This window comes from Sipha flava, unplaced genomic scaffold (genome assembly GCF_003268045.1).
Source record: "Sipha flava isolate LNK unplaced genomic scaffold, YSA_version1 42_pilon_pilon, whole genome shotgun sequence".
Classification (NCBI taxonomy): Eukaryota; Metazoa; Arthropoda; class Insecta; order Hemiptera; family Aphididae; genus Sipha; species Sipha flava.
This window is the reverse complement of record NW_020273159.1, coordinates 2,282,718-2,297,556: the sequence shown is the minus strand read 5'-3', so window position 1 is coordinate 2,297,556 and position 14,839 is coordinate 2,282,718. Positions and strand designations below refer to the sequence as shown.

General features: G+C 44.3%; 1 protein-coding gene across 1 annotated transcript in view; it reads left to right on the top strand.

Moving 5' to 3' along the window:
- LOC112689114 (protein dachsous) overlaps positions 1-12,565 on the top strand; it is a 32,352-nt gene extending 19,787 nt beyond the window's left edge. The window contains exons 8-18 of the mRNA XM_025562635.1: positions 371-655; positions 1,111-1,334; positions 3,823-3,838; positions 3,899-4,861; positions 5,781-6,480; positions 6,583-7,105; positions 7,195-7,810; positions 7,905-8,210; positions 8,290-8,462; positions 8,535-8,665; positions 8,756-12,565. Coding sequence (XP_025418420.1) covers positions 371-655; positions 1,111-1,334; positions 3,823-3,838; positions 3,899-4,861; positions 5,781-6,480; positions 6,583-7,105; positions 7,195-7,810; positions 7,905-8,210; positions 8,290-8,462; positions 8,535-8,665; positions 8,756-11,501 — 6,683 coding nt within the window. The 3' untranslated portion in view covers positions 11,502-12,565. The remainder of the gene's footprint in view (positions 1-370; positions 656-1,110; positions 1,335-3,822; positions 3,839-3,898; positions 4,862-5,780; positions 6,481-6,582; positions 7,106-7,194; positions 7,811-7,904; positions 8,211-8,289; positions 8,463-8,534; positions 8,666-8,755) is intronic.
- Positions 12,566-14,839: the final 2,274 nt, after the last annotated feature.

Below are 14,839 nucleotides of genomic sequence, written 5' to 3'. Positions count from 1 at the left end.
TAGTATAAATAACAGACAGACCGGACCCTCGTACCGTAAACCGTAGGTACCCGCAGTATACACGTATACACGGCGGTTCTAATGTCTCATTCGTGGTGTGAGGCGCGCAATCGTTCGCGATAAAGAAATGCAAACACCCGACCCGACCCAACGACGATGCGGTCGAGAAAGGATCGTAAAACTCCAGATTCTTTTTTCCTATCTCTTATGTTTTTACAACTCTCGTTTGTGCAAACACGCAGGCGCAAGCTGCGCGCACGACACAAAAAATAAAAACCGTTTTATTACAACGTCGGTTTTATATAATACGGTTCAACAACAATACGTAAATGTTCTGGTCTAAAGACATTGTTTTGAACGTGTTCTCCAGGTGAGCTGAGCACCAAGGAACCGTTGGACCGAGAAACCCGAGCCTGGCACGAAGTGATCGTTGAGGCCAGGGATCAGGACGGAGGGATCAGAGGTCGTAGCAAACGCGTGAAGGTCAAGGTAGCCGTGACGGACGTCAACGACAACGCACCCGTCATCGTGGACCCGCAACAGGACGTGGTGGCGGTTCGTGAACAGCAACCGCCCGGCGTAGAGGTAGTCACCGTCAAGGCGACTGACCCAGACCAGGGTAACAACGCTACGCTCACGTATTCCATACTTAAAGGTACGTATCATATACGTGGTTAGTAAAATCGTAAGGATATAGTTAGGATGTTCCAAAAATGCAGGTATTTTTTCCCCACCATCCAAACAACAGCCACTAAATTGTATTGATGACACGAATTAACAATGTTCTTGATAATTTAAAGAAAAAAATCTCTTTTTTCCAGAAAATACCATTACATGGTTGTTATTAATCTCAATCTGTATTGAATTTCATATACAATGTTCACTATCAAATATCAATGCGTATATAAAGTAGTAAATACTCGTGAATATTATTCTTATTATACGCAATAGGTTCATTTAGTTATTTTAACTATTTTAGATCTGTCCATAGTGATTTATCGTAAACTCTCCAGCATAGTTTTTTTCTCTGTCCTAATGCAATAAACGACGATGACGATTACACGCGTTTCGGAACGGAAATATCTATAACGAAAACCTATATCGTTTCAGGTCGCGATTCGGACGGCAACGGTGAATTCTTTATCGACCGCGTCACTGGTGTAATCAGAACAAAAGTGTCGCTGGACCACGAGGAAAAATCCATGTACAGGCTCTCGGTGGCGGCGACGGATAACGGACATCCGCCCAAACAGACAATTCGCATGCTAAGGGTTGAGGTGCTCGACTTGAACGACAACAGACCCATGTTTACCAGTTCCAGCCTCGTATTTCAGGTACAATTTGTTTTACCAACTCGTATGCTATACTTTAATTCGCTTCGTTTACACGTAGTAGGCGTTGTACGTATCTTCTGGGGTAACTTCAGCACCACATATATATGTATGTACGCGCTTGCGCGAATTCGAATCTACCTGCGGCCAATTCTCCGGGATGCGTCTAAATAAATAACGTAGTTTCTACCGCACACAATGACACACACACACACACACACACACCAACACACATACCGAATTTTCAATAATCATTTATATAAATCGGAAAACACGATATCATGCGAATAACCAGTTCGCCTCAAGTATACCTATAACGGTAGGTTAGGTTTATTTTTGTCGCCCAATTTTTTCGCTCGGCAATAAATTTGAATGTCTTCGTCTGTATATATACAGTATAATATATATATATGTTTATATGTATACTATGTGCGTATACATTTTTTTCTTCTGATATTGCAATCCTTGCGCCCCGCCCCTCTCGCGCATTTCTGCGATCCGAAATAAATTGGATTATCTACAGGACATAAATCAACCACGTAGAAAGGAGGACCCCGAGTACTAATTGTGCGTGCGCGTGTCGAAGCGTATGTAGACGAGGTCGCATTGTACAAGACTGCTGCATGATTTCGAAAATATCCAAAAATCTAGATAAAGTCATTATACGTTAACCTGTTCATTTTCGCGTGGATATTGTTTATGGAGGCTAAAAAATAACAATAATGAATAAACAAATCAAATGATAAAATAAATAATAACTCGTATTTGCCGACGCCAGTCCATTGCAATAAGCTTGAAAAATCGAAACTGGTTTTCGTGTGCGCGCACGCGTAGTTGCTTAGTGTGTAATCGAGAAATACGATTGCGACCGAAATAAAGAATAAAATATACGAGATAAAACAATTCGCCTATATTCAATTGAAACCCGGTTTCAGACAACGACGACAACGGTACATACGCATTTATATACTCTTTGCGCCGCGTTTGTTCGCGGTGCCTTCTATTTACTTATATTTATTGTTTGACTTCTTCCTTTTTTTTCTTTTTCATTTATTTATTCCTTTCCCTCTCTCTCTCTCTCTCCTATATTTCTTTCTCTCCTTACCTTCAAACACACGTACACACATACGACGAGATCCAGTGCTCACGATAAAGCATTGTTACGCGAGTGAAAAAAAAATTCAATTGCATAAAAAAAAAAAAAACTAACAAAATCGAACTTCTTGTGTTTTACATATTATTATTATTATTACTGTTGCGTAAAGCCCGACCGACTCCTGTTGACACCGTCTGTCTTTTCGGCCCTAATGAACGTCTCTTTGTGCGCCTCAGTGATTTTCTAAATGTAAATACGCTCTGTCGTCCGACGTGAACTTTTCGTGAACAACTTTTTTTTCTCTTTCCCTTCCCAACGATTCGAATCCGATACTGGATTAGTCACGAACTAACGAGATTTGCATTTATAGTTTTAAATACCACGCGGACCTTGAAGATTTATACGTTTTCGATTTGGATCAGTTTAATTAAGAGACGCATTGATCGAGTTTTATGAAATGAGATTCTAGAAGAGAGAAAAAAACGCGTTCGACTGATGTTCCCTCGCGCGCGCGCTGCGAAACCACTCGATAACCGGCCGGAGAGCTGATCGTTGGACGATTGTTCCCAAATGAAATTTTCTCTAGTTCGACGAATACCAATGGAATTCCTTAATCGAAACTCGCCTTTTGTGTATTGCGTATATTATTATTATTATAACACAACGGTACATGTAGAAAACCTCTGGTACAGCCTAATTTTAACAAAACCATTTGCGAGAAATTAACAATGAATATAAAAAATTTGAAGTACTTATGTCGTATATTGCTCGTCCGCGTTTGAATGTAAATAAACGCAATTATGTGCTTCACGGTTCATCATTGTTCGGCCGGCTTCTCGTAAAACTAGTATTATTATTTTCAAGGTTAGGCAGATAACTTCTAGCTTGACGAGTTAAATGATTTTCTTGAAGCTATTACAAATAGTTAATCAATTTTTTTAGTCACGTTGAGTTAGTTGCATTCCTAATTAAAATTCCAGAAGTTAAGGATAAACTTATACGTTCTAATTATTGCTTTTAATAATAGTAATAGAAATTATAATCGTAAAAGATTTGAATAGTATGTTTCCTGGATTTCAGTAGAAATTAAAATAACATACATAAATATCTTCATAGAAATATCATATTATTCGGTTCAAACCACTTAAAGTGTTGTAAATCGAACAAGTTGATAAAAAAAAAAGAGGCAATTTTAAACTTTAAACGTAACTTACATCGATAAATCTTACTTGGCGAGTTTGAAAATCAGTTAACTTGTCCAGACTCGATTATTATAAATTATTATTATTACTAACCGCGAAACCGAATAATTCGTCGGCGATTCGAGCGAATCGGTAAACGGCGTAGGCGAAAAGCTCAACCCAAACATAACGGTACCGCGTTCCGTGTTCGCAGGTGAAAGAAGACGGGACGCGGTACCTTTTTTTTTTTTTTTTTTTTTTTTTTTTTTTTTTTTTTTTTTTTTTTGCAGGCCGCGGCCAGGTGAAGTACACGCTCAGGCATTCGGACGCGAACCAGCAGATGTTCGACCTGGACAGGAGCACGGGCGCGCTGATCGTGGCCGGCCGCGTGGACCGCGAGACCAAGTCGGTGTACGAGATGGAGGTGCACGCGCTGGACACGGGCGCCAGCACGAACCCGCAGAGCAGCTCTGTGTCGGTGCGCGTCGAGGTGCTGGACGTGAACGACAACGCGCCCCGGTGGCCGGAGGACCCGGTGACCGTGGCCGTGGCCGAGGACGCGGTGGTCGGCTCGGTGGTGTACAACTTCACGGCGTCGGACGCGGACGCGGACGCCAACGCGGAGTTAAGGTACACGGTGGTGCAGCAGGGCCCGACGGCGGCGACGGCGTTCTCGTTGGACCCGCTGACGGGTATGCTCACGCTGGTCGAGCCGCTGGACTTCGAGACGACGCGCGACTACGTGATCGTGGTCCGGGCCACCGACCAGGCGGCCAACGCGTCCGAGCGGCTGTTCGCCGACGTGACGGCCAGGATAGCGGTGCAGGACGTCAACGACAACGGGCCACGGGTCGTGTCGCCCGCGTTCGGCACGCTGTACGTGGACGGGTCCACGCGGCCCGGCGACTGGCTGTTGAACGTGGTGGCCGTGGACCGGGACGCCGGTGACAACGGCCGGTGCGCGTACACGATCGGCGCGGGCAACGACAAGGGCACGTTCGGCATCGGGTACGACACGGGCGCGCTTGTGCTGGCCGCGTTCCCGGACACCGTCAGAAAGTACGTGCTGAACATCACGGTGGCGGACAGGGGCACGCCGGCCCGGCACACGTATCTGGCGCTCGAGGTGGCGTTCACGGCGAGCGCGGAACAGTCGGTGCAGTTCTCCCAAAAGCTGTACTCAGCCAACGTTTCCGAGGACGCGCCCGTCGGCAGTTTCGTCGCCAAAGTCACCGCCAACTCCAATGACAATCGTGAGTACCTACATTGCCGTCCCATTACGCTGCCTCGTAAACGCACGGTTTACGTGCTCGAAACGTGTCCGACCGCGCCTCCGTGCAATAATGCGCACGGGTCGCTCTCGGGTCAGGCCGATTCCAGTAATAATTGCTCATCTCGGTGTACGCCCTATAACGCGGCCTACCACCTTTGTACCGCGCACGTCGATAACGAGTTTATATTATGCGGGAAACGCACGCATTCGTACGAGAGACACCGTTGCGTTTTAGCCTATCCGACACGACAATTGATTTGACCTTTAAACGCGATGTGTGAAAAATTCAATAAAAACTATCGCAATCCAGTATCCTTAATGGGGCATCGAAACTGTTTTGCATACAGTACACAGAGCACGAAATGATTGGATTTCGTTTATGCTGTATACTCCATGCGCACGACCCGATATTATTATAAAAGTCGTTAAATTGCCAATAATAAAAGAGTATAATTACAGCAGTAACTATCGATTGAAAACCTAAACGTTGATTGCTTATTCGTTTAACCGACAGTTCTCCGCGCGCACAAATAATATAAAATCCTATTACAAGGTTGGCGTTATTATTATATGTACAGACAAAAAAAGAAAAACCAAACTAGTAATTATTATAAGTTGCAATTATATTATTTAAATCACGTCGACGGAACTGCATTGCTTTACACCGCGCGCGTATCCCCTCGCCAATACGCTTCAAAATTAGTATACCCGTTCTAAATGAAAACAATTTAACATTAATTGCGATAATTGCTGTAAAGGTCAGTCACATATCATCTCCTAAGCCACTTCCCCTTAACCCCTCGATACACTCATCTCTTTCACTCCCGTTGTCGTGTGAACGTGAGCCGTCTTAACGCTCACACTGACTACAAGGCAATTATTTGTTTTTTTATTTTTAGGGATTTCGTATAGCATACCGGAAGGTGTGGCCGAAAACTGTTTTCGCGTGGACAAAGACCGCGGAATCGTGACCTTGCAAAACCGAATCGACCGGGAACGCACGTCTCACTACGTATTGCCCGTGTACGCGACGGACGAGGTGAAGTCGACCATGGATGTGGTGACGCTAGAGGTGGGCGTGTTGGATGTGAACGACCACAGTCCCAAATTCAAGCACGACTCGTGTCACACGTTAATTGTGCCCGAGAACCAAGACACTTCGGTGATCCGTACCGTTGTAGCCGTGGACCCGGACTGGGGCGCTAACGGTCAGGTGGTGTACAACATTATCGGGGGTAACGGAGGCAACAAGTTCCATTTGGATCCCAAAACGGGCGAGCTGACGGCCAAGATGCTGAACCGGGAGGTACAGGCCAAATACCAACTGCAGATAACCGCTCAGAACCGTGGTAGCACCACAGCGGGTCACTGCAATCTGACCGTCATGGTGGACGACGAGAACGACAACGATCCAAACTTCGAGCAGAGCAAATACGAAGCGGTGCTATTGGAAGACGTACCGCCTGGCACTAAGGTGCTAACCGCAAGAGCGCATGATGCAGACGTGGGCGTGAACGCCAAAATAACCTACTCGCTGTCCAATCAAACGGAAAACATTTTCCAGATCGACAACAAAACCGGAGTCATCTTCACCGTTGGGTAAGTAAAGACAAGACAAACATCACTGTTACAAAGATTGTAAAACTAATTAGGTATCAACGCTGTGTGATATAGTTTTCATAACGCTCCGATTGGTTTTAGAAATTTGGATCGAGAAAAACAACCGAACTATTGGCTGCAAGTCGTGGCCAGAGACGGCGGAAAGTATAATCCGCGATCTTCTACGACACTCGTGTACGTCAAAGTGCTGGACGTGAACGACAACGTGCCGATATTCACGAAATATCCGTTCACTGCCGAAATACCGTCACACATACAACCGGGAATAGATATCGTCCGAGTGTCGACGACCGACAAGGACGAAGGTTCCAACGCGGATGTGTTGTACTCGTTTAGGGAAAACCAAGGAGCCGCCAACAAGTTCCGAATCAACCACAACACGGGTGTGGTGACAGCTTCTTCAAGTCTGGCTTCGGACAATGGTCAAGTGTTTCACTTGGAAGTGATCGCAACGGACAAAGGAAACCCGCCTCAGAGCTCGTCCGGACTGTTGGAGATAAAGATCGGCGACAACTTCGATCGGATCCCGCTGATGCGTTTCAAGAACTCCACGTACCACGTGACGATACCGGAAAACTTGGAACAAAACAAAAACGTACTCGAGGTAAGTGGCTATAGCTACATGGTCATAAATCATGTCGCCGATCTTTTATAGCAAATTAATAATTTCTCGTTCGTTCTCTCCCATGATAGATTTCGGCGTTCCGTAGCGATGGTCGGAAACAAAAAGTCTTTTACAAATTGGCTCCGGTCAACAACGAAAACGGACTGTTTTATATCGACGAAGATACCGGCGTGATACACGTGGGCAAATCGGAAGGTTTGGACTTTGAGACGTACAAACTGGGCATACATTTGGTCGCCATCGCACAAACCGACGCGCCAGCCTCCGTGATCATGTGGGGCTACGCGGACGTATGGGTGCACTTGTCCGACGTGAACGACAACAGCCCGGTGTTCACGCAAAAGGAGTACACGGCCACGGTGGCCGAGGGCAACCCCAAGGGCGCGTTCGTCATCAAAGTGACGGCGATCGACCTGGACGACAACGAGAACTCCCGGCTGTCGTACCATTTGGTCGACGGGAACCACGACAACGCTTTCGTCGTCGACCCGACGGACTCCGGCATAGTGAAAACGAACATCGTGTTGGACAGCGAGATCAGAGATACGTACAAGTTGACCGTGATAGCGACCGACGAGGGCACGCCCCAGATGACAGGAATGGCCACGATCCGGGTGATCGTAATCGACATCAACGACAACCGGCCTTCCTTCCCGCCGCAGATGACCATCAACGTCAAAGAAGGTTTGTGCCGTGCACAAAGCACTCGTCCGCCGTCGTACCGTTCTTATCTTTGTTGCGTGTGTTTTAACGCGTATGTGTTCGCCGCATGTTGCAGGTTTGGAAGTCGGAAGTATGATAACGACAGTGGTCGCCAACGACGTGGACACGTATCCGACGCTGACTTACTCTTGGGCGCTGTCCGTGGGACAGATGGACCGGAAGCTGTTCGCGTTGGACCGGTACAGCGGACGCGTTTCGCTGATCGGTAGTTTGGACTACGAACAGACCCGCGCGTACCGTTTAGGCATAGTTGTGTCGGACTCGGAACACACGGCGTCCACCGAACTGTCCGTCGTGGTAACCGACGACAACGACAACCCTCCGGTTTTCGACCGTCCGTATTACACGTTCACGATGACAGGTACAATAACGATTCCGTGACATTCCGTGTGTCAGAAGCGCCTGGAACACGTGTCGGTAACTTTGATGTGATTTTGCAGAAAACGTTTATGGAGAATCATCAATGCAAGTGGTCGCGAAAGACTTGGACTCCGGACTCAACGGAAAGATAAAATACGCTTTATCAAACGACTTGAGTGGGTTCAGAATCGACCAGCAAACCGGTGTCATTACTGCGAACCGGCTAAAGTTCGATCAAAAACTAATACAAAAGGTAAGGTTTTGAGATTTCGTAAGTCGTACAACGAACATCCGTTACTCATATATTGGCATTTCTTTTACGTAGGGCATCGTCGATTTGTTGGTAACTGCTACGGACCAAGGAACTCCCGCTCTTTCTACAATTGTCGCGGTTCGCGCGAACGTACACAACACGATGCATTCTAAAACAGTGAAATTCGCTCAAAATGAATTCAGGTATGCATGTGTTCCGGAATACCTTACTATCGTTTCTCATACCTTTTTGATGATAAATATTAACAAATTATTTTTTCTTTTACTTTTTAGAGTATCGGTTCGGGAAGATATTGTTTTGGGAGAACCGTTTTTGAAACTGTTGCCCAGCTACTCGATGGACAGCTCGGTACATTTCAATATCGTCGAAGGTGATGAAGACAAAAATTTCGATCTTATAAGTCCGACAGGTGAGCTTTTCGTGAAAAAGCACCTAGACCGAGAAACTCGTGACATATATTCGCTAAAAATTACCGATAGCGGCAACAGTTCTTACGTGTTCGTCCACGTGATCGTTGACGACGCAAATGACAACGCTCCCAAGTTTACGACTGACGTTCAACAAAGTCTTTCTTTACCGGAAAACGCGCCAATCGGACACTCTGTTATCCGGCTGATGGCCGACGACTTGGACACGCCGCCGAACTCAGATATTTCATACGAGATAACTTCGGGCAACAGCAAAAATTATTTCAACATAGACCGCAACACCGGCGATATCTCCGTGAAATCTATTCTGGATTGCGACTTGGACGTTGCCGAACACAATCTGGTGGTAAAAGCTCAGGACGGTGCGATATCACCGGACCGTCCGTTGGCCACGATCAAGTTGGTCAAAATACTGTTGGAAGACGTGAACGACAATGCCCCGAAGTTCCCCGTCTCGGAGTACTTGGAGTTTGTGGGCGAAAACGAGCCGGTCGGAGCGCTGGTCTTCACGGCCAAGGCGATGGATGCCGACCGTGGCTATTACGGACAACTCAACTATTCGATCGCGTCGTCGGCCAGTTATTCGGGTGCGGACGATTCGTGGAAAATGTTCAAAATAGACCCGTCGTCGGGTCTGGTGACCACGAACGCGGTGTTCGACTACGAGACGAGGAGCCGGTACACGTTTACGATAATCGCCAGCGACGCGGGTGACAAGACGACCAAGGTGAGGGTAAAAATCGAGATCGAGGGTAAGGACGAGTTCGCGCCGCAGTTCATCGAGCGCACATTCAAATTCATGGTCAACACGGTCGACTTGCCCGTGGGCTACGTGATCGGGTACGTGTCGGCCACGGACAGAGATAAGGGACCGGAGGGCCGGGTGGTGTACCACCTGACCACGCAGAATGCGTACTTCAAAGTGAACCGGACCACAGGGGCGATAATGGTGAAAAAGAAAATCGACAGCAACTTCGACGCGACGCAGGACATCAGCTTAGTGGTGACGGCCAGTTCGGGTAAACAGGGATCGCTGACCAACGTGAGCGTGGTCGAGATATCATTCGACCCGCTATCCCAACCGGGTCTGAATATGGCCAGCAGCAGTTCGGGCGGCCAGGGGGCGACCGGCGGGCCGGGCAACAGCAGCAGCGGCCTGTTGGACTGGATCATCGGCGTGCTGTCGCTGGTGCTGCTGGTCGCTCTGCTGATGGGCGGCATAATGTTCTACTTCCATCTGAAGAACAAGCAACACCGGAACATTAACAAGCCGGAACTGAGCGGACACCAGCGGACGGACAACACGTACGTGGACCCGGGCGCGTTCGACACGATACCGATACGCGGCGTGGGCAACACGCAGGTAGTGGGCCAGTTCGCGCCGCCCAAGTACGACGAGATACCCACGTACCGGAATAACAGCAGCACTAACTCGGGGGCGGCGACCACGTCGGACCTGTCGGGCTCGGAGAAGTCGGGCTCGAGCGGTCGGGGGTCGGCCGAGGACGACGTGGAAGACGAGGAGATCCGGATGATCAACGAGCGGCAGAACGCGGACCAGCTGTCCGAGGTGACGGCGCGCAACACGCAGGAGTACTTGGCGCGGCTGGGCATCGTAGACGCGCAGACGGTGGTGCCGCCGCACCTGCCCGAGGAGAACCGGCTGTCTTCCAGGCGCCGGCGCAGGCCGATGGAGAACATCGACATGTACGACGAGGACGAGGCGACGGACGGTGACATCACAAACATGATATACGCCAAGCTCAGTGACGTGAGTAGCGAACGCGGTGCAGGGGGCGGCGGCGGGAATAGCTTGGTCGGCGCCGTGGTGGTTGGAGGCAGCGGAAGCAGCAACGGTGGAGCGGGAGGCAGCGAGGAAGACGGCAGTGGCAGCGGCGGGGGCCCGGGCGGCGTCGGCGGCGGGGGCCCCGGCAGCAAGTCGTCCAACGCCGCCGTGTACGCGGGCTCGAAAGTGCCGCCGCCTCAGCCGTCCATGGTGGGCTCGTTGAGTTCGATCGTGCACAGCGAAGAAGAGCTGACCGGCAGCTACAACTGGGACTACCTGTTGGACTGGGGCCCGCAGTACCAGCCACTGGCACACGTGTTCAACGAGATCGCTCGGCTGAAAGACGACACGAACTCGGTGAAGAGTTCCAACAGCGGCGCCGCGTCCACCACGGGCGGCGGCAGCGCCAAGAACAGCGGTTCGTCCGTCAAGAAAACCAATAACGTTCCTAACCAGCATCACCAACCGCAGCAGAAGAGCACGCCGCCGCCGCTGCTGACCAATATGGCGCCCAGGGCCCTGTCCTCGCGGCAGTCGACCGCCTCGCACCATCACCACCACCACCACCATCACCCGCACCACCAACATCACCAGGCGCAGCCGCCCATATTGCTCGTGCCCCGGTCGCCGATCAGCCACGAGTCCAACCCGGGCTTCAGCCAGTCGGTGGCCATGTCGCCGTCGTTCTCGCCGTCGCTGTCGCCGCTGGCCAACCGGTCGCCGTCCATATCGCCACTGCACTCGGCCGCGTCCACGTCGGCCCGCCAGAGGCGCCAGACAGCGGAAACCGAACTCAGGCTGTGACCACCAGTGCCCTAAACGTTGTTCTCCACGTCCTACGGTGTTAGATGACAATTGTTAGTTAAATTCCTCTTTCCGCGCGACGGCACACCGTTGTTTCGTGCGAAACACTAATGTCGTCGTCGTCGTCGTCGTCGTCGTCGCGTTTTTCGCGGCTCCGTTTACCATGTAATAAAATAGATTATTATTATTATTATTATTATTTGTACGTATAGTTTTAATCGTTCGTCAATTCGAAACGGCGGTCAAATCAAAGGCAAATATGTTTTATATTACGAAATTGTGATATTATTATGAACGTTATAAATATATATATATATATTATATATGTACAAAAAGGACACAACAATTATATGTTGTACGCGTACTGACTACCAAGCATAGTGTTAAGTTTTATTTTTCGTGAAAATTGAAATGTTTTCTCGGTTCAAATTGTGTAACGGTCGGTCGTATAAGTTTAAAACACCTTGCCATATTCGAAATCAAATCGTATCAACGCCCGAGTGCGATTTGCCCAATTTTTTTGTGTTTGTGTGTCCACACGAACTTAAGTGTAAATTATTTTTATAGTTTTTTTTTTTTTTTATCAACACAAACACTAACTTTACACTGTGGCGAATTAAAACTACCTATATTATGTATAATTTTTAATTTTATATTTGTAAATTACCGAATCGTGTAAAAAATGACTGTATAGTATTACTGAACCGTTAGGTTTCGAAAACCCGAGTTACACACATTTTCCTATGTATCTCGTGCCATCGCGTCCACGGTCTTCAGCTATAGAATATGTATTTTGTACGATATAATATGTAATTTCGTGTTATTATTAATAGTTAAAAATATTTATTCCTGCCATTTACTTAAATGCAAAGACTGTTTTCAATAACTCTTCTTATTTTTACATAAAACTTTTTTTTTTTATTATTATTATTATTGATTTCCGATAGGTACTTGAAATTATTACTTATTGTAACTTTATTTTTAATATTTTTATTTTAGGATGTACAATCACGTTTTCAAAAATAGCTAATACTCCAAGACTAAATATAGTTTTTGTAATTTGTTTACCATGTTTTTGTAGAAATGAAAAAAAAAAATAATTGAATGTTAAACTTTTGTAAATATGAACATTAAAAAAATAAATTTTGGAATGATAAATCAACGGTACAGTGTGTTTTTATCGATAAACGTTTACCTTGCCTGTTCTTAGCATTTATATTGTTTTTTTTCGCTTTCTTTAAAATCATTATATCGAAGCAATTAAATTAACAAATAAACAATTCTAGAGTAGTAGAAAATCAGTTTGTTTTATTACAAGGTAATACTTAATTTAATATTGAAATATGAATAAACTTACATAAAATAAATTATAAAAACTACTGAAATATTGTTAAAACTGAAAATTTCCTGGAAACTCACAATCATATTTTTATGTAAATAGAGCCAAAATGGAATCGCCAACAACTGGAATCAACAATTATTGGATACTTTAAAGCAACAATATAATACTAAGAATATTATTGAATTTAATAGCAACAAAGTATACAGAGGAATAAAATGTGAAAATGTCACAACACATTTAGTCCACAATCTGTTCATTTTAATGAACACTGAAAACATAAAAATTACTTAAATTTAGTATAAAACGATATTAGGTAACTTAATTGTACTAATTCACTCTGTTACGTACCACCGGCTCGATTTCAAGTATTGCAGTCGAAGATGTATTTAATTTTAATAAACATGAGACTTTTAATACGTTTAATACATTTATTTTATAACTCAAAGTGTTAATAAAATAGTACGTATATCTTAAACAGTGCCATAGAATAACGTTATATTCTGTAATACTATTAACATCCTACCATGATAAAATACAGAATTCTATGCAGGGCAGGCGCTAAAAGTTTTGACGCCTTTAACGGAACTATTATTTGGAGCCCTTAAACCCCCTTCCAATCCACTTAATTTGAATAGTAGTAAAACAAAGAATTTTAGTGAATTTAAATAAAATTAGTATTAATTTATTATTATAACTTATTATTATATCAGTGCATTTTTTGGACAAGTTTTTTTTTCGTTGCAAGAATATAATAATTTTAATTTAAAGATTAGTGTTTTTTTCTTTTTTTGCTTTTTGAAAGATTTTTTGGGGAATATATTATTTCACGCCGTCACTGCCTATAATATAGAAATTTATAATGGTTCAGTATCGCACTGTATTTCGTTAATACTTCGACTGCAGACTATTTCGTATTTATTTTTCGGATTTCTTGGTCAAAACGCCGAAACAGTGGCGCCCAGACAGGTTACCATGGAGTGCAATTGCATGTGCTCTCGTCGGGGGTGGGTGTATGGGTGGGTTGGTGGGTATATAATTGGACAATTTCGATACCAAACATTATGGAATATGGTAAGCAAATAACATTATTATTATAACACAAACATTATACCTATACGGCACTGGGTGTAGACATTTTAATTTTAATTAATTATAATAAATCTTAATTTGTTAAATTTATAGTTATTTTAAGAGTTAATTACAGTTACAGACAACAATTTAAACAAATATTTATTTTTTTTTAAGAAAAAAAAAAATGGTGGGCGGGTGGGTTACTTTTTTTAGTTGCATGTGCTCTCAAAATACTTTTGTGCGCCACTGCATTACGTTCATAGTTACATATTTTATTTGCTTATGAATCATTTTCTGACAAAAGTATATGAGTATTAGTATTAATAAAAACTAAATAAAAAAACTAAGCCTATTTTAATGTACTTCTTTTATCGTGATTGAGAAGTATTTATAAATATTATTCATGGTTATAAAACACAATTTTTTATATTTAATCCATATTTCAAATAACAATAAAATATTATATTTGTACATGGTTATATTCTAACAGCCTAATAGGTTTAGTAAAAACTTAAACTTTCGTTTTGAAACTTAAACAAGAGTGTATAAAAACTATTACAACTTTAACACACTTCAGTATTCCATCGGTTACAAATTATATTTTTATAAATCCTGCCCATTCTATATATTAATACTAATAAAATAAAAAAATAAACTATAATTTATTTTTCTTTAATCCTCAAAATGTAATTTATTATTAAAATTTTATATTTATTTACATATTATAATAAACAGCCGAAATCTAGGAGCCGATCCAGAGTAAAACGAAATTATGATAGATAAACACATGCCTACTGATATCCACAAATACTGGTACGTCGTTTTTCTTTTGAATAATAGTAATTCTAATTAAATTAATTAATTTTATATTTTTTAGTTACTATTTTATTTTTTTATATTTAATTCATTAATTTTTTAAACTTAC